This window comes from Thunnus maccoyii, chromosome 7, assembly GCF_910596095.1.
Source record: "Thunnus maccoyii chromosome 7, fThuMac1.1, whole genome shotgun sequence".
Classification (NCBI taxonomy): Eukaryota; Metazoa; Chordata; class Actinopteri; order Scombriformes; family Scombridae; genus Thunnus; species Thunnus maccoyii.
This window is the reverse complement of record NC_056539.1, coordinates 16,022,793-16,042,600: the sequence shown is the minus strand read 5'-3', so window position 1 is coordinate 16,042,600 and position 19,808 is coordinate 16,022,793. Positions and strand designations below refer to the sequence as shown.

General features: G+C 41.6%; 1 protein-coding gene across 1 annotated transcript in view; it reads left to right on the top strand.

The window, feature by feature from the left end:
- The window catches only part of acbd6 (acyl-CoA binding domain containing 6), a 31,410-nt gene extending 16,106 nt beyond the window's left edge, over positions 1-15,304 (top strand). The window contains exons 7-8 of the mRNA XM_042417668.1: positions 12,473-12,503; positions 14,325-15,304. Of these exons, the coding sequence (XP_042273602.1) occupies positions 12,473-12,503; positions 14,325-14,479 (186 nt within the window). The 3' untranslated portion in view covers positions 14,480-15,304. The remainder of the gene's footprint in view (positions 1-12,472; positions 12,504-14,324) is intronic.
- Positions 15,305-19,808: the final 4,504 nt, after the last annotated feature.

Below are 19,808 nucleotides of genomic sequence, written 5' to 3'. Positions count from 1 at the left end.
GAGAAATGTTTGGGTTGTTTGCAGGCTGTTAGAGCGACCAGTAATCTCTCTTGACCTCTACCAACTGCAGAGCGACCAGTAAATAAAGATCAAACATGATTTATGTTTAATTTGTTGATTAAAAAGGGGAGGGGGACTTGAGAGTTAAAACAAAAAGTATTATTATTTGCCTGGCAGAGGAGGAAATCGTTTGAAATTAATCAACTGATGGTTTCAGTGAATTGTTCCCAAACCCTGGTAACCTGCATTAAGGGCTCGTTTGATAGTTAATCCTGGATCAAGGCAGGGAGGGGACTACAATAGGTAGCTGTATGTGTGTTTGAATACACAGATCACAGCTCTGCCACCTGCCAACTGTAGATCAGGCCCCGGTGTTGGTACTGTACATTAAGCCCCTCCCCTCCCCGTCCTCGCAGTATCACTGCTCCCTCAGCTAATACACCAGCAGGAAAGTGGGGCAGACAGTAGCAACTGTGGGAAAGATGACAATAAAGCCCCACTTCATGTAATAATGGAAATTAAGGCTTAAACACTGGACTTATTCTGATATTTTGTGTGCTAGAATGTATTTAAGAGCATTAAACAGACGTAGGCTTAAGTTTGAGACATTCCATCATATCATAACTAGAGTGAAAACGGATCAGACAGCAGAAACTCATTAATAATTAGCATCTATTACTAAGTTTTGTTTAAACAGGAAGAGAATAATGATTTTAAAGACATTACAAACAGGACTGGGTGTCTCTGACACGGAGTACTGAAAGCTAAGTTTGAATGCTTGGTCAGATTCATAGTCTTGTTTACTTTTTCTATTCTTAGATATTTCCTAATTTAAATAATTTAACATTTTTTGGTTTGTTTTTTTTAGGCAAAGGTCTTTTTCAAATTCTTTGTGTTCAGACAAGATAAAATTCTTACTGGTGCAAGTATAAAAACATTTCAAATAACCAGCACTAATTGCAAGTCACTGACCTGATTCAGTAAAAAAAAAAAAAAGCCATACAGCAAGGTTGAGTCTACAGGAGATTTAGCACAATTGAAGAGATATTATGAAAGGATGCTTTACAGCATCTGTAACAAAACATATTAAAGGTATCAGAAACAAACAAACAAAAAAAGTGTGTGTGGTGGGACATTATGGTGCTTAACATCCCAACCTCTCTACTGTTATTTCTCCAATAAAGGCAAAAAAGCAATAAAATTAATGTTTAAGGATAAGTAGGATAATATTTCATATTTCTTCAATAAATCTTATGAAAAGATGAAAACCAACAGTCTGATATAGCTCACAAAAAAGCCAGACTTTTCCACTGACAGGTTCCCTCATTATGATGAACATGTACTGTAGTTTCCCATATACACTGTCCTGCTCCTGTAAATACTCACTAGCTCCACGTCTGAAAGTAGTCCCCAACAAATGTACTCCTGTTTGAGCAACATTTGCTAAAAGCTACAGTGCTCAGCTGTTAAAGAAACTCATTTACCCTTTTTTAAAAATGAAACGGTGTATTTGTTACCTGTCTATAAGAGCGATTGGACTTGGGGCTGAGAGCCACTGACGGTTTAGAGAAGCCAGAAAGTATTGAGAGATAGACTCACCAGTTTTTGGTGTTGATCTTTTCATGGGATTTGATGACAGTAATAAAAATATAGAATAATGCCAGCCTTGTCCTTTTTAAGAATAAGATTATAATCAATGAAATTTGAATTTGAATTAAGGAGTCTGTGGAGTTGAGGTGATTTTTGGTGACTATATGTTTCTTTTTGTACGACTAAAAGTTGCGAGTTGAGTTCTCACATGACTGCAGATGTGTGTTTGTGTGTGTCCGCTCTCCCTGTGGTCATTCTCTGTCCAGACGCTGTAATCTCACACTCAGAGATAAGCCTCATCCCACACACACACAGACACACAACTTTTGTTTTCAGGTGGAAATCCCAAACCCTCCTCCAGTCCTCCCAATAAGCGTTACCATGGAAATATGCATTTAAAGAGCGGACATGCCAATTCGTGTGAACTAGAGTCAAAAAGGTCGGGATTAGTCCGACAAAGAGAAAAGACAGGTGAGATGCAGGTTATCACAACACAAACACAATGTCAGGAAGGAAACATTGTTAAAGTAAGAGGGGGCTGCGCAGGTTTCACACACATGCTCATACGAGACTCATGCCTCTCCGTCTGTCTCTCTCCCTCTCTTCTTCGCTTACATCCTCTCCTCGTCACTCCTCCCCCTCCCCCCGCCGGCTCCCGTTCCTTTCACTCCATCCCTCGCTGCCTCCGCCTCTACTTTGTATTAAAACAACATGATCCATGAGGCGGGGAGGGCGACTCGCAGCACCGCTAATTCTAATTAATCCAGCGTGGTAGCACGGCCACGGCAGGCCCCAAGCGCTCCCAGTCTATCAGATAGAAATTCATAACTTAATTGAGGTCAGAGCCTCGAGCCGGCAGAACAAAAGTCTCCAGCCAGGACCAGCTAGATCAATAGTAATAAATATCTGACTGGGCGGCCTACAATTGGTGGCTGGAGAGCACACAACAAGTCTCGTACAACACAGTTGGCATGTGGAACCTGCAGGGTAATCAGTACTGTATCTGGGTGTGTTTGTAGGCAGAGTTGGGCCTTCAAGACACTAGAAGACCGTCATATCTTATCAAATGTATATTTTATTACATCTCTGAAATGCATATTTTAATTATAAGAGTTAGACTGCAGAGAATTGTTACGGCAAAGTCTCTCTTAGGTTATAGATCCATTGATTTGATATTGATGTGAGGTTTGGATTGTTTATATATCTAATGGAGCAAAACGGTGAATTTATGACGGCATGTGACACCTCGACTTTACCGATTCATGCTGACAGATGTCATTAAAGAATTTAGGAGACTCTAATAGGATATTTTCCTCTAGTCGCAACAGTCATATTTGCACAATAGTTCTAGTATCTGCTGTTACATCTGTTGTGAAGTAGTTTTGTTTTGGTTTTGAGGTTTTTTTGACACAAAAAAAACAATTTATTTCTTTAAAAGTGTAATGTAGGATTCTGAAAAACCTACTGTCAAGCTCTCTGTACTGGATTTATAATTTTTATGCTGTGCATCTTAGACTAATGATTTTCGACAACCATTTTAATTAACAAAGTGTAGTGAAGACGGAAATCACATTGAGGTAAATGCATGGTAAAAGCTGAAGCTGATATACCAGCTAGGGTTGCAGCTAATTATTATTTTCAGTCTATAATTTATTTTTTCAGTTAATTTGTTAGTCTGCTAAACGTCATAAAATAGTGAAAAATGGCCGTAACAGTTCTCCAGAACCCAACGTGACAAGTTTAAAATGCTTATTTTTCCCACCAACGGTCTAAAACCCAAAAATATTAGATTTACAAGAATCAGATTCAAGATTATCATACAAGGTGAAAGTAAAGAGAAAAGGTGCATATTGTGTTTGAGGAGCTGGAACCAGAGAAAGTGTGAATGAATGACTTAAACAATGAATCAATTATCAAAATTTTTGTTTGTCGTCAATAGGCTAACCGATTAAGTGACAGTTTGATAAGATGTACATAAGTTAGCACTGCCATTGAAGAAAACTGTTGTATGTTGCTATTTAGTTTAATAATTCAGTGTTGCTAGGACGTACTGCAGATGTACTGCATGGTAAATTAATGGAAAAAATATAAAAAGTCAGACAACTGTATAAATATGGACTACTGCAATTATCAAATAGCACGAGGCAGCAGTTGGGTTTCGGACAGCTTCCTAAATAAGGTATTCTCAGGTTGTGCCAAATCCTCTGATCACAAATCAAGTAGCATGTCAAAGAAAATATTTCATTTGATCAAACTGAACAAATCTTAAGCATTAGCATCTGTTCATGCACATTTTTTTCATGGAAAAGCATAGTAAAACCTATCAGTATTTACTACATTTCATATTGAAGTCGCAATATTCAGCAAAAATTAAATTTTTCAGCTCTGATACGGGCGTTATTTCTTTTTCAAGTCAAGCTCGGCCTGCTGTTGTAGCACACAAAGAAGACCGAACCCTCTCGTCTGTGTCCTCTACTGTGGTGTCAACTACTTGTGTGATCAAAGTGGTAAACACACACACACACACACACACACACACACACACACACACACACACCACCGTAGCTGATTGAAATTCTATGGTGGAGGCATTATTACACGTTTGTATCCCTCCCCTTTCCCAGCACTGCCTCCTATAACTAATGGCTCAGTCAGCCCAGTCATAACAAATATCCAGCAAGATTCGTCATAATTGTGTGTGTGTGTGTGTGTGTGTGTGTGCATGTGTGTTTGTGTGCGCGTGTGTAAATGTGCAACCTCTCCTCCTGAATATATAGGGTCTTTAAGGAAGAAAAGGCAGCGAGGTGGGAAAATAAGAAAAAGGAATATTTTGGTGATTTAAAGACTAACAACGGAGAATAAAATCGGATTGAGGGAGAAATGGAGCAAATGATGAGCATTGCAGTATGCAGCATTACTACTCACATTCATAGTATGTAGCAGTATGCTTGTGAGTATGAATGTGTACATGCCTCTTTCTTTTTTTTTTTAAGGTGTTTTTGGGTATTTCTACCTTTATTGGACAGCTGATAGTGGACAAGCAGAGACGAAACAAGGGGAGATAGAGGGGGGCATGAAATCCAACAAAAGTCGAACACAGGACTTTGCGGTTTTATGTGGTGTACGCTGTAGGCCACATAACGCATAATACACACACACACACACACACACACACACACACACACAATGTATATACGCTGTATGCCACATAACCGCTACCGGGACGCTCCACATGCGTGTTTCTTGCTTCATGTGTACACAGCTTGCAGCATAAAAATGGCACTGCACCTTTATAGCTGGTCATGAATACACTGAGCACCTTCACACACACACACACACTTGGCTTCTTGCCACAGATTAATACTAGACTCTGAGACACTCCCACAGCTTACTGCACACATTAATACAGACATTTAAGAAAGCTCCCCCTGCCTTCCTCTTTATAATAGGCCCACTGACAGCACAACTGTAACATATTGCTCTTGCATTTTCCTGTGTGTGTACGTTTGCGCCCGCCGACCTGCCAGTGTATGACATTATTACTATTGATGCATCTGTTAATGTAGAGGAAGGTAATGTTTCTTGTGACATTTTATGGTGTTTATTTTTCTTTTGGGAAGATTAAGACTTGTTAAATGGATAGAGGAGAATCTTTCAGACAGGTCTTTAAAAGCGTACAATTTTTCAGGCAAATAGGAATCGGAGTGTGTTAGTAAAAGGTAACACACACTGTAGGCACCGCACACAGCGCTTGACATTTTATAAACCACACTGTAAGCTGGTCTTATAGGATTCATATTTAGTACTTGCTGCATATTAGCTTGACTTGATGAAATGACAGCTGTTGCAGTGCTCTGTTAAAGGGCCTATCGGACACAGATACAGTTATGAATCTATAATATGAGCACTCAGAAAAGAGCCAGCGACTTGACAGTAATAGTGCAGTCTAGAGAGCCATTCCAGCAGGTGACAGTCCTCTTTGCCATCATCAGCTGTTGTTTCTTTCTTATTGGCCTCTCACTGGGCCTTGCCTACACTCAACTATTTGATTTCCATCGTTCTTAACCGTCCACATAAATTGTCAGGAGCATTAAAGCTGTCCTCGACCGTTTCAGACAGAGAGGAGGAGGGGGGGGTGGAGGGGGGAGAGAAAGAGAGTGAGAGAGTGAGAGCTGGATACAGACAGCGAGGGGAGGGGATGGGGGTGAGGAGAGAGAATAAACAAAGTAAGTGTTTTGCCTTCCATCAGTCTCCCGCAGTACTCAGCTTTATGAGTCCCTCACTCCAAATGCCTCAGCCGCAGCCCCCGCTGCCTGGCCATTGATTTTCATATTACACTCTTTTATGCATTTATTTATTTCATATATTTCTTTTTAAACATCATCGATGAGCCACAGGAGGACAGACGGGGGGCCTCTAGCGATGTTAATTCTCAGCTTCAACCTTATCCTCTTCTCTGATGGCTTTAATGGAGGCTAAGGTGTCCCACGGGAACAAGCAAGCTTGGTGACATGGGGAGGGGAGAGAAGTGTAGAGGGGAAGAGGATGTGCATGAAGAAAACAGGCTAGCAGAGAACAGAGATTTAGGGAAAAGGGGAAGCTTGGAGGAAAAAAAAACAAGGAGGCTTCTTTTGTCTTGTTTGACAGAGAAAGGGACTATTGTGGGTAAAGGTATTTTCAGCCTTTTAAAGGAGCTTTCCCTACGATTGAGCTTGTCTTCAGACACTCTTGTTACCCTTTGTCCTCGACTCACAGGGGTTGTTTTAACCTGTGCTGGAGTTTAAAGATGGGCTTCACTTTTGCACTCTCTGAGCTGCAACTGTGACATAATAAATATCTATAATCCCCGGCATCTTCCAGGACCTCTGTCAGCTCTGGACCCCTGAATCCTTCAGGGTTTCCCCCCCTACTGCAATGATGCTGCTAGCAGCTATGGGTGTGAGGGAGAAGGGGGATCACCCGGGCACCTGAAGGACACATCCAGGAGGTGTGAAGGGCAACGAGTTTGGCGTCACAGCTAATTTGACCGTAGGTGGCAGTGCTCACACACTGAGTGGCAAGGTTACCTCTCCCTGCTCAGAGAGGAGACCCAGATTTAATTAGGGCTGGCCCCCAGTCTGCAGATCCTTTTAACACGGGGGCCTTCCCAACACGCACACACACGAGGGTAAACACACATGACACAGACATATCAAACACAGAGCAAATTCATGTGCAAGCACAGGCTTTCACAAGTTTCTATAATATCTGTAGCTAATATGTGGCTTCAGCAGTCTGAGATAGACAAATTAAGTAGATATCTTGTGTTTTTAGTATTAAATTCCCTCTTTGTGTTTCCCTGGACAATGTTTCCCTGTTGAGCTGCAGTGGAAGGATAGTAACAAAAAGAGGTAATATTGTTCTAAAAAGGCTGAAACTTTGGAAGATATCCACTTGATTTGACTAATTTGGACAGCTGAAGCTTCATATTTGCTTCAGATAAACTTCTATATATAGAAAGGAGGACTGTGGACATTGGAAACACATCATGAAGGGATCTTTTAATGGCCAGTATGAACAGGAGGAATGATCACAGCAATCTGAACCTGTATCACTGTCAATATGTGATCTTGACTATTGTTTTAAGACAGACTTGGAAAAAATGGTGAAACTATCCTTTAATGCTGCAGGCTGCTCTTGAATGTGACATTTTTGGATGCAGGGATTTCCAAAAGATGTGGACCGATGTGTTGCAACGTGACACACGTTGTAGTTCATGTGTCATTTATTCTGCTGGTTTTTGTTAAATTATTGGTTTAAGGAATAAAAACTCTTCCTTGTTGGTCCGAATGATGAAACGTGAGGGTTAGCTGCTGTGTGGCAGGAAAAACAATCCTAGAAGAAGATGCATTTAGCAAACATTGACATTTTTGCATTAAAAATCCCACGGAGGAGACTGTTCAAACCGCACTACCATGTAACAGTACATTTGGTGTTGGACATTGAAATAAGCTGACTTTCAATTTTCTTACCATGACCACCAGTGTGATGCTTGAAGTTGATACTGTGTGATCTGTGCTGATGGCGCCACAGTAGCTGCTCTGGTTACAGATGCGACCTGGTGAAGTGAACGAGCATCTTCATCTCCTCCATCTTGCTCAGATCTGTGTGTTCTGCTCTCTGATTAATGGCACCTGCTCATCATAATGCTATCTGCTGGAATCTGCATACCAATGATCCCAGTCGCCTATCGATTCACCCCTCATCTTCCCAACACACACCCTGGAGACTGTTACACACACACACGCACACACACATACTCATCTCCTCCCCCTCCCCCAGCCACTGTCATTATAAAAGTCAGCAGCTGCTGCATGCATTGATCATAAATCATAATTGCTTGTCCATTTTTCCCCACTTGTTTAATGTTGCTGTCAGGGGCAGTAGGGGGGAGAAAAAGGGGAGGCGGGGAAAGGAAAAGACCTTAGAAAGTTTACTGAGACACAGAAAGAGAAATGGGGAAGTTTTAAGTTGAAGAAGAAGGATAGCAGAAAAGAAAGAGTAAAAATTGGTGATGAGAAAGAAATAATTTAGATGTAGTAGAGTTTAAGCTAAAACAAAAGCATGTTTTTTTTGCCTTTTTAAGAACAGGTTTGTCAATTTTCTAGTGACCATTAGAGGAAGTGCAACTTAAGACACCTCTTCATCGGCTTTTCCTGTAAACTGAAGTGGAAATTGGAAGTTATCGTTTTTTTTCTTTTACTGTTTCTTTTTTAGTAATCCACAGTTTTCCATCACAAGAATCTTTTAAAGCCATAGCTCTGCGTACTCTGGAAGAAGAAAACCTTCTTAGCCAAGATGACTGCCAATCATCTTGGCTGTGGTCCTGTTTGTTTACAGTAATTATACTAATGTCTCAAAATGTAGTAATTAATGATTTATTGATGATAAATTCTGCCACATGGCACCTTTAAGTTGTATTTTATTTACAGACAGTGATGAAGTCACTGTGTGCCAATAATGTTTTGTCCACCTTACGATAAATACTGTTGAGGATGACACTATTCTTATTAATAGATATTAGAAACATCAAACACTAAATGGTCCAAACACAAAGACCCACAAACAAATTGTTTTTTCAAGAAAGAGAAAGGGCTTGATTTGAGCAACATTCAAGAAAATTGTAGGAAAATAAGGAAAGAAAATTCTATACCATCATACACAGATTGGACGTATTGGCATGGTGTGAAAGCTTTTACTGTCTGTGGAGAGACTACACACACACACACACACACGCACGCACATACATAGTCTCGTATTCTGCAGCCGACTCCACACAGCTGGCGGTTGGATTTGACAGACCTTTAACCTCTACCCGCAATCTCTTCTCTGGCTCGGACACAGACAAACAGAATGAAACGCAGACAGAATGAAATCTAGTTTCAAGTGGACATTGACTCAAGGGACCTCTGTGTCCTATTTGTATCCCGGACTTGGTTAAGTTTCCCGTCTCTGATATTCCCCTGATCCCTCCACTTAATGCTGGTGTAAAAAGATTGAGGTTGAACATGTCGAGTATTCTTGTCCAGTCGTCTGAGATTTGTTTGAAAGCAGACTGATGGAGAAAACAAGTTCAACCGCTTTCCAGAATGAACACAACATCTAGCGACGGTCCCATTGTGTGTTCTTCTACAGATAAGCAGAGCTACAGTACAGACAAGGTTTTTATTCATTCCAGGATGGCCTCGGCCTGACTTTGAGTTGTCCTGCTTTTTGATAGACTCGAGTGTATCTGTGCACACAATCATTCGGTCCCTCTCCTCTGTTCTTCTCTTTCTTTGGACCAATTTCATACCAGTTACAGTATTATCATTTTGATCTTTTAGGGCTTAAAGAAATAAGACTGTGCAGCATATCTTTCTATATCCTTGATTCGCTCTACTTCTCTTTCATCCATCTTGCTTCACATCGTTTTTGTGGTAGAAATGATAGATTGGTGTGACTTAAATTCAGCAAAACTGCAGTTGTACTAATAGATCAATCCCTACCCATGCTGCTCCTAAGCATATTGGTCCGCCCCATTAGGGTGATACACTACACAGTGCCGGATCTCTGCTGCTGGTATTGTGCAAGCAGCTGCTTTATTGAGCACTCTGCTGACATCCAGCCCAGCATTTCTGCACCGCAAGGAGAAACTTTGGATGACATGTAAAAGCAGAGGGTTTGGTGCGACATGCCTCCGTAATGGGATGGGAACAGTGGTGCACCGGAGAGGGGGCGAAGGGGGAATGCCACGGTAGCTAACTGCAGGTATTGGGGGGGTGGAGGGGGGGTCGGGGATTGGGGAGGGGAGGGGAGGGGAGCGAGTGTCTCTTCCAGGCTGCTTCCAAAGCAAATGGAAGACAATCCAATTTCCTATGATTCCATCAAGCCTCCGTCCTGGATCCAGGAGTATTAGGGAACGCTGACAGGACAGGCCGCTGACCCCCCTCACATGAACATGCAAGACGCATGTATGCTCAACATAGTCCCTCACAAACACAGGCAGCATACTGTATATCTGTATTTTATTTTTGCTTTCAGTCTCATTGCACTTTAAAAATCCATTTCTGTACTGTAAAGCTTTTATTTTGAGAATTATCAACCATTCATTCGTTATTTTGTGTATGTGCGTGTTAATACGTGTGCTTGTTGAACAACTAACTGCAGATTAGTGTTTGCTGCAGATTAGAGCTTAAACCCCTTACACTTTAATTATAACTGTATGTATTTATGTGCATCGGGGTCTTTCACTTGACCCTGGCTGTAAACATCTGTCACTGTCCCATTGTAAAGAGTCTTTTTTTCATTTTTGAGTATATCAAACGATGCCTGCAGGGTAACAAAATTTCTGCCTCCAGGCAATTGTATCTGAATTTGTCAACTTAAGTACAATTTCGCCCACCTCTCATTGTGAAAGACAGACACGATGTGGGCAGGTTGCGATTTGACTCACAGACAGACAGCATTGTTGTCCTGGGCTAACTACGGGACGCTTTCCACTGGTGGCGATTTGCATCTGTGTTCTGCGATCCACCCAGAGGGAATAGAAAGCTCTAATCCAATCAGCAGGTCCCTGAAGTGCTGCCCCTGAGACAGAGAGAGAGAGAGAGAGAAACACAACAATAGGATCACTCTACACCGTGCCCCGGCCAGGGAGGAAAAAGAAGAAGAAGGAAGGAGAGGGAGATGAGGGATTGAAAGGAAAGGGATTAAGATTGAGGAGGTGACTGAACGGAAAAGAGGGAGAAAGGTGGATGTGGTAATGAAAGCAGAGGAAAAAGGGGGGAAAGGAGAGGGGGCGGACGGAAAAAAGAGAGAGATGGCGGCGGGTGAGGTAATGAAAGAAAAGAAATGAGGGAGGTGTGGTTTGGAGGAAGAGAGGTCAGAAGAAGCAGAAGAGGAAGGATTGGAAGAGAGAGGAGGAAGGACATGGAAGTAACCAAGAACAGGTGTATGAGAGGATCTGCTGTTAGCGGGGCAAAGGTGGAAAGACTAATGAATAATTTCACCATAACAGTTTCAGTAATTTGGAAGTATTTCCACCGCAGTGACATTTTACAGCAGGGAAGGAAATGTCAAAGAGCCTGCTGGCTTTTAATCTGCCTCTGAGCGTTTGAAGCCATTGTTCTTGGCTCAACGGCTGCTCTTGTTCTGAGAAAGGAGGCTACAATTTGACCATTTATCATCATTATGAGGTGCAAAGGCAGGCCGGAGCAGTGATTAAGAACTGAATCTTCTGTTGATGATGCCTGTCATATATTGTGTCTTATAATACCTGTACACACACACACACACACACTATCGCCAATCCACAGTCCTAACAAGAATTATATCTCTACCATTGACCCCTTGACGCCTTGAAGTATCATTTTACTCTTCAAAAGACACACATGTGTATACAAGAGACCACCACTGATTTTTTTTTTGGTCAGCTTCTGGCACTCAATCTTCTTTCCATTGTCTATTGTATCATAGCTTTCATGGTCAATTCTTTTAAAGGATGAGGCTGGAAATATTGTGTATTTTTCTTTGTTGTCAACAAAACGAGCAATTAATTGATACTACTAGCAACTATTTTGTGTTGCTGATGCCTGATAGAGCTTATTTCTCTGTGCTTATAGACTTAACAGCCACTGTAATCTATTCAGTTCCACATACTGTACATCGTCCTGCTGCTGTAAATACTCACAATAGCACCAAATGTGTATCAATCCACTGCTGAAAATACTGTAGTCCCTGCCGGTTTGAGCAATGTTTGCTAAAAAAAAAAAACTACAGTGCCCAGCTGTTTTAAAAAAAACAGACCAAAGAATTGTTGGTTTTGTTTTTTTTTTAATGGGATTTGTTGATAATAAGAGAAACGTAGAATCACGACAGCCTTATTTATAGGTCTGTCTGAGTTTTTTTCTAAACACTAGCACACCAAGGAGCAGTTGACATGACTTGAGATGCAAACTTGGTGATAACACTTTTCTGATGTTGTGGCGGCTCCAGCGAAATGTGTTGATTTTCCGTCGCTTGTTGGATCAACTTGATCCGAGCTGGAAGTTGACGGGTTTGACTCGCAGGTCACGTGTGTCTCAAATCAATATCTCATCTACTCATAAGCCCCCCTTTAGCACAATGAAAACAAGGCCCCCGTCTGTCCACAGCCAACACCTAGAAGGTAATTGGTATTCTAGCAGCTGAAAGTTTTCCTTTTGACTCTTTGGGAAGTAATTGAGCTCACTCACAAACGCTGGCAATATATATATTTTTATTCTTTAAATTATTCTTACAATCAGCACTCTCTGTCGTTATTTATTCTTCCCTGGTCACAAGCCTGTTGAAGTAACGACTTGTTTTGTTTTGTCTTTTACAGGATAATGAAGGACAGACGGCACTACATTATGGTAAGGAGGCCTCCCGTATTAATCTCTACACTCCAAACGCATGATTTACCTTCTGTTTCTGCTATGAAGCTTTTTGTGTCTATTTTTCAGATAGTGGATGTCTCATTATGGAACTAAACTCTTCACATTTATCGTACACTGACATCTTTAGTTGTCTGTGTGCGCACTCTCTTTATAAACAGCAGCTTGTTTTGTCTCAAATTTGTCATCTTCCCTCATCTCTACTTTCTACTATTGTTTTTCATCCGTTCGAGTTTTTCCTCATTCCTCTCTCTTTCATCCCATGGGTGCATGTGTGCGTGTGTGCTTTGGTATGTTTGTGCATGTGTGTGTGTATGTGTGCAAGATAATCGCCAGGCCTCCCAGAGGAAATCAGCAGTGGTCCACAGACTCCCCTGACCCTCTCATGCCCCAACACACATGTCCCTGAGGGGCGGTTCCCCTGTCCTCTGAGCCTCTGTGTGTGTGTTTGTGTGTGTGTGTGTGTGTTTGTGTATGTGTGTGGCTACACCATCTGTTCCACTGCTTGGTGGCGTTGGAGTGGGCATGTTGCATCGCCCGCTGGAGGACCACACACACACACACACACACACACACACACACACACACACACACACACACACACACACTCACTCACCAGAGGAAGCCCTGAGGATGGGGCATAAAAAGATGACTAATAAACATAAGCGATGAACTCCGAGAGACAAATAGCAGAGAATGAAAATTCATTTCCACCTCTCTTTGCACAGGGCCACAGTGGCTGGCAAGTGATTAATTGAGGGTTTACTGCTCACCATAAATTGTTCTCCTCCTCTACGGCTCCCCTGAGGGCCAGCCACTTTTTACAGCTCAAGGCCCAGGCGAGACACCCGCCACACGCACACACACACCGCTGGCTAAATAAAACACTGTTTAGAGCAACAAGAGAACTGCAAACGTCACTGCAAAAATAAGCCAAGCTCCTTTTTTTAGTGGGTGAAACATTAGCAATTCTTTAAAACGCCTCATACTATAGACACACCTCGAGCTCACACGTGTGCACGCATTCACACGCATTCCTATGTATCATCATATCTCAGGCACACGCACACACACACACACACACACACACACACACACACACACACACACACACACACACACTACCGCCAGCCACCCCTGGGCTGGAGGTTAAAAGGCCTGGCTGTCAATCACTGCGGCTGCTGACATCAGCGATCATGGCGGAGCACAGAGTCTGCTCTTTAAAAGGAGTGAGCGATTGACACTGACAGAGAAGAGCACTCACGACGAGAGAGAGAGGAAGAGAGAGAAGAGATGAGGAGGGGTGGGGTGGGGGGACGAGGTGCCAGAGGGGCGAGAGGTGCATCAGGAACGCAGGGACCCACTAACTGGGTTAAGAAAGTGCAAACCCCCCTCCCCACTCTCCTCCACCTTAGACTGAAAGAAAGAGAGAGGACCCTTTTAGTGGGGCACAAATTGCCAATGGGGCAGAAATGAAGTGTTTGAGGGAACCACAGGTCCAGGCCGGTGTCAGTGCTGGACCTGCAGATGGGCTTTTCATTAACTGCAGGACTGTACATACTGTATCAAACTACATGCTTAAAAGAGAGGAAGGAGGCAAACTTCCTGAAACCTGATACAATCTGAAATGAGCTGGAATAATTTATCAAATTCCCAGTTATGAAAATTAGATCAACAGTATTGTTTTACAGTTTCCCTACTTGCCTTGCAGAAACTTTGCACAAAATGTCCTTCAATTCTTTTATTTCTTCCATTTGCTGTATTCAACTTGTCCTTTATTTTTCTCTCTCCTTCCGGTAGCATCGGCGTGCGAGTTTGCCGACATCGTGGAGCTCCTGCTTAACGCCGGAGCCGACCCGTCCATCAAAGACATGGAGGGCTCTCTCCCCGAGGAGGTCACTGAATCCAGCGCCATTTCCTCCCTTCTGCGTCAGTACACTGCTCCGAAAGGCTAGATCACCTGCCTGCCCCTTCCCAACACCCCCACCCCCACCCTCAACCCACCCCTGTCCTAGTCTCATCCCCGCTCGACTCATTAGCCCAGATTTCCCACCATCCCTCATTCATCCCTGAAGAGACTCTGTTCAACCCCAGCAGTTAATATACCAGGATGCTCCGGGTTTTATTTGATTTCATTTCTAAATACTTGAAGAGTGAGTTTGATTTCATTGGCTAAGGGTGTAAACAGAAGCCCGACCATTCGATAAGACGCATGAAATGAAGCGCACCACATGTGTTTACGTTCATCTCAATACTGTATATTGACTTTATCTGCCCAGTAGGGTTGGGTGATATGATGATCACTGTAAGATGATATAGATTTGTGAGCTGGTGAGATGTTTGCATACAGAGGTAGTTACCCTTTCATCATATTCCACCGTTGCAGGCAGTGTTGCAAATCAATGAGCAGGACTGCTTTATAGCAATATTGGATTGTTACATCAATGTGATAAAGTACCTGGATTTGTCAGGTGTTTCATTCACAGGAGGAGCCAAAAACAGACATTCCCACATGCTTATTTTGTCTTTAAACAGTACACATTACCAGAAACTTTATGATATATATTGCTACTGTGATATAGGATCATATACTGTAATAGAAAATACATATCGCCCACTTCTACTGCCCGGGTCTGACAACCAGCCGGACCTTTCAGTCTGGGTCATCCCTCTGATTGTTTCCATTATTGCAGGTTTGTTCATGATTCAGTTGTGTTACGTTCCAAGGAATGCTTTAATCATTTGTCATTTGTCACTATTAAAGTCTTCAGCAAAATCTGTTTTTGTTCTCTGTTAATTATGTAACTGACACTAGTGGTCACATGACAGCGAGTGTGACAAGCGCTATCATGCTGAAACATTTATTGTACTAACACACACTGCTGCAGTGGTAGCTTTAACAATAGTAAAACCATCCTAAACCCACATCGCACCTTAGTGATCTCCACATTAAATCTAAACCAGTGGTAGGCAAATGGCGGACCGTGGGCCAAATCCGGCCCTCCAACAAAAATATATGGCCCCTGAAAGAATGTCACCTGACCCCAGATTAATCCTAACTGTTTATAAATTTTATTCTAAGGTAAATTGAAATAAATAAACACACAATACATATATAAGACATATAGGGATTTATTTCCACTGTGCCTTTACAGCATTAGTCCCCGAATAAACAATGTTGAAAAAACAGGCCTGAACCTAATTGTTGACCCCTGACCTAAACTGTACATTATTAATACAGATTAAACTAACTGAGCCAAGTGTATTTCTACCATCCTCCTACTTTAGAGTTTGGAAACCTTGTATGAATGTCAAATACTTTGGGATAAGCTTTATCAGAATAAACTAGCATTTTTTGTTACCTCATAAGAAGACTTAAGTCATGTTAAACATCCCCCAAAAAGCAGGCAACATTTTTCTTAAAGCATCATTTACAGTAATGCAAGAAAATTGGGAGGGTCACATAAAAGTGAACCATAGTGCTTAGAAGGCAGCCTTGTCAAAAACAGATTAGGGATTAAATTAATTGTGAAAAACATAACTACACCAACAACATGACTGAGTCCAAACAATAATGCTACCATACAAATTAACACTTATACATACAGTAAATCCCCCGAGACCCTGTTTATTTATAAGTAATATAATGCTGCTAACTAACTATGCAACACATCAAAAACATGAGACAAGCCTTAAAAGTGATAAAAAAATAAAATAATAGTAATACATGCAGACATTCCTTATAAACATACAGTGTATATACAATTTATTAGAAAATTCATTTTCAGTCCAACACACTTGTTTTAATTCACTGCTTTGATCCACGTCTCACTCACTGTAACTGGCCCATCGTCAAAGTCCGCACAGTATACACACAACATAGTGTACACACAACAGTATGTCTCTACAACCTGCCTCTTTACTATTATGTCATATAGGAGAGATCTGGATGTTCTCCAAAAATAGGCAGCAGAGTCCAAATCTGCTTTACTTGTCGTCCAGCCCCTCTGATCAGCACATTCTCTCTGCCTCAGCACACACACACACACTCACACACACTCCAACAGATGAGAATACACTAAATCTGGATCCTAGTTCTTAACTACAGCTTCATGAAGATGCAAATGCACATTTTGTACACAACAGTGGGGACAAAGCTTAATCCTTTACTCTCTAACACACTGCCCCCACCCTCATCGTCCACAGCATTTCACTTAACTGGAAATCTGCTTTGACACAAGGCGTTAGATAACCATCTCAACATGTCTGCTTGGAGTCTGTCAGTCACTCACTCTTCTATGACAGGAGGAGATGGTCTGACCAGCATTTGTAGTCATCACCAGGGGCACTACTTCAAATTCAATTTTTGTCTTGACAGCTGTCGCACAGTGACTGTAGTGAATTGAAATGCAAGTGCATCTCCGCTATACATGAGGGGAATCAGAATCTTTGTACATGATGTCTATATCTGCTGCATCCACGTCCTGTCCTTCCCTCCTTTACAAATCACATGGGAGATTTTTTTTTTTTTTTTTTCCAAAAGTATCCTCATTCACTTGTGGAAAGTCTAGCCATGGAGCCTTCCTCAATGAAATTGTCTTCAACTCCCCTTATGAATTTTGAGAAGAAACCATAGAAGGAGTCTTAGGTGAGTTGAGAGGAAACCTTTTGAGTATTCAACCTGAGTCTGAGACACAATACGCTACAATCCCACAAAGAGACAACCAGTGACCATCGCATTGTTATGGATTCCATCCACATGCAGCCATTAGGCTGTTGGTGTATCTCTAAAGCCTGTTTGGGGCCGAGTGTTGTCTCCTCGTTGCTTCCTAAACCCCGTTATACTGGCTTGAGGTAAGAGAGGGTGACGGCAGCCGTGCGTCCCCCCCGGCTCGTCTGCAAGACTCTGACACTAAGCCCATTATGCTTCCATTATGGGGCTTCAATTTTCCTCTGAGCTTTTCACTTTTGACACTGCAGCTCCCTCACTCTTCAAACCGCAGACTCATACACCCCAGGCCCAACATTGTTCAGCCGTTCCTAACGTTGATGCATTTTTATGAGGTTAAAAGTAATACACTACATTTACTTAAGTACTCACATTTTGTGCAACTTAATACTTTCACTGCACTTCATTTCAGAGGGAAATTCAGTGAGACTTTTTGCTGCTAATATTCACAAACATACAAAAGAGCAAAACACAATGTTTCACAAAACAAATGATTCAAAGCAATTAAATGTGACATGTTTCATTTTTGTGAGTTTTTTCTTAACATTACTTTAATTTAGCTGAATTCTTTTTAAAATGACTCACATTTAGGGACCAATTCAAGGGTTCAGTGTCTTGCTCACTTCAACCAGTGGAAAGGACAACAGGCCTGTTTCACAGCAGACATCATACTGTAGAAGGAAAAGCACAAGTGTCACTAATAACTATAACGATGGCTCCGTTGTATTCAGGGCTCCCAGTAAGCGGTGACAGTGAGTCAGCATGCAGCGTGAAACTAAAGCAGCTAAATGGAATTCATCCATCAATTAATTGTATTATTCACACCTGTGATTTTCCTACTGTGACATGTCAAATTTTTAATTATGTCACTTCTAATAGGATAATTAGTTAAAGGCCTTTAACACTCATGGTAGCCTTACGCAGCTGTTTTCACTTAATGCTGCCTGATTAGACCCGTTCTGAGGACTGTGTGGGTGTGTTGAGATTGTGTTTGACACACACCCAGTTAGCTTTGTTGCACCTTTATCATTCTTATTAGTTTATATAGTTTCATGTATTTTCATAATTCCCACTAAAGCTCCACCAGACTCCGACCTGAGCAGAAGTCTAATCAGCCAGGAGAAGTGAAAACACCTGTGTGAGTGTGCAGGGCCTTTAGACAGTGTTCATCTCATAGGGGTGATCATGAAATTGTTTTCAACACTTTACATACAAAATATGAAAAATGTGGTTCTTGTTTCTTATGCTATTGATCTGACAAATAAACAAACATCTTTTTAAGACTATTAATTATTAATTATTTTATTTGGAAAGGGAAATATTGAACCCCAACCATATTACAATGTGATAGTTTAGTACACTTAACAGATTACTTATTAACAATACAATTGCTTACTATGACTGGATGCAACTGTCATGCTCCCATGTCCTTGTATATATTTAATTAAATATCTAATTAGGAAACAATGACATGTTTCGTCACTAATTATCTTGACGTGCAGGCATGTTCACATTTTCCCCTTTACATGACCAACATTATCAATTATATCCACATAACACAAATGAAGAACAAGGAGTAATTTAAGGGAGTATTTTGCCCTGTTTGTTTTCTTTTCTTTTCTTTTCAAATACTTATATTTTTAATTTTTGTATGGACACAGAAGAGATGAGGTCTGGTACAAAACAGCACAATCAATAACAGAAAAAATCATGTGTACAGTTCATAAAGCACTTAAAAAGGTTCATACAGAAAACAGAGAAATTGCTAAAAGTCTGTCGGATTATAGCAATCCTGTTTTATTTTGCCCTGTTTTCGATGTGCATGTTTGTTGCCCAGCACCTGTGAGGTATTTGTGGATGTGTGTGCGTCGTGGAAACAATTCCTCCAGAAGACTCTTCCATCTCTCTGCTTTACCACTTTCATCACTCCCGTTTCCATCGTTCTCTCACCATCATTCTCCACACTGGCTCTCTCTTCTTTTACCTCACCTCTCCTTTCTCCCTTCTGTAAAAGCAATACCATGTCGTTGCTTTGGCCAGCTCTTAATGCAACCCTTTACCCCTCCTCCTCCTCCTCCTCCTCCTCCTCCTCCTCTTCCTCCTCCTCCTCCTCGTTCTCTTCACGCTGCAGCATATCCACCCTGAGCGCTGTGGCTGGGAACCTGACAGTAAGCAGAAACGCTTTATGCTGCTGCTGAAATGCTTCCCACTAATATCAGAGAGACTCATTCAGTGTTGTCCAAGGTTGTGTGTGTGTGACTCAAAGGCTTGGCTCTAAAGCTTAATGTGTAGTTTATGGTGATAAACAAATGATTCCTCAGGATTTGAGCTTTCAGACTTCAGATAAGCCAACAAGCAGTAAAAAGTCTGGTTTGCAGCTTCATGTCCAGTATCTATGACACATGTAAACCACTAGTGAACCTCACTGGAGACCCTCAATACACCAAACATATTACCATCACTAAAGTATCTGTCATGTTTTCCTTGTAGTCATGAACCCTCCTCCTTTGGTTACCTGTCATCTATCTGATATGCGCAGCAGGATGATTATTGAG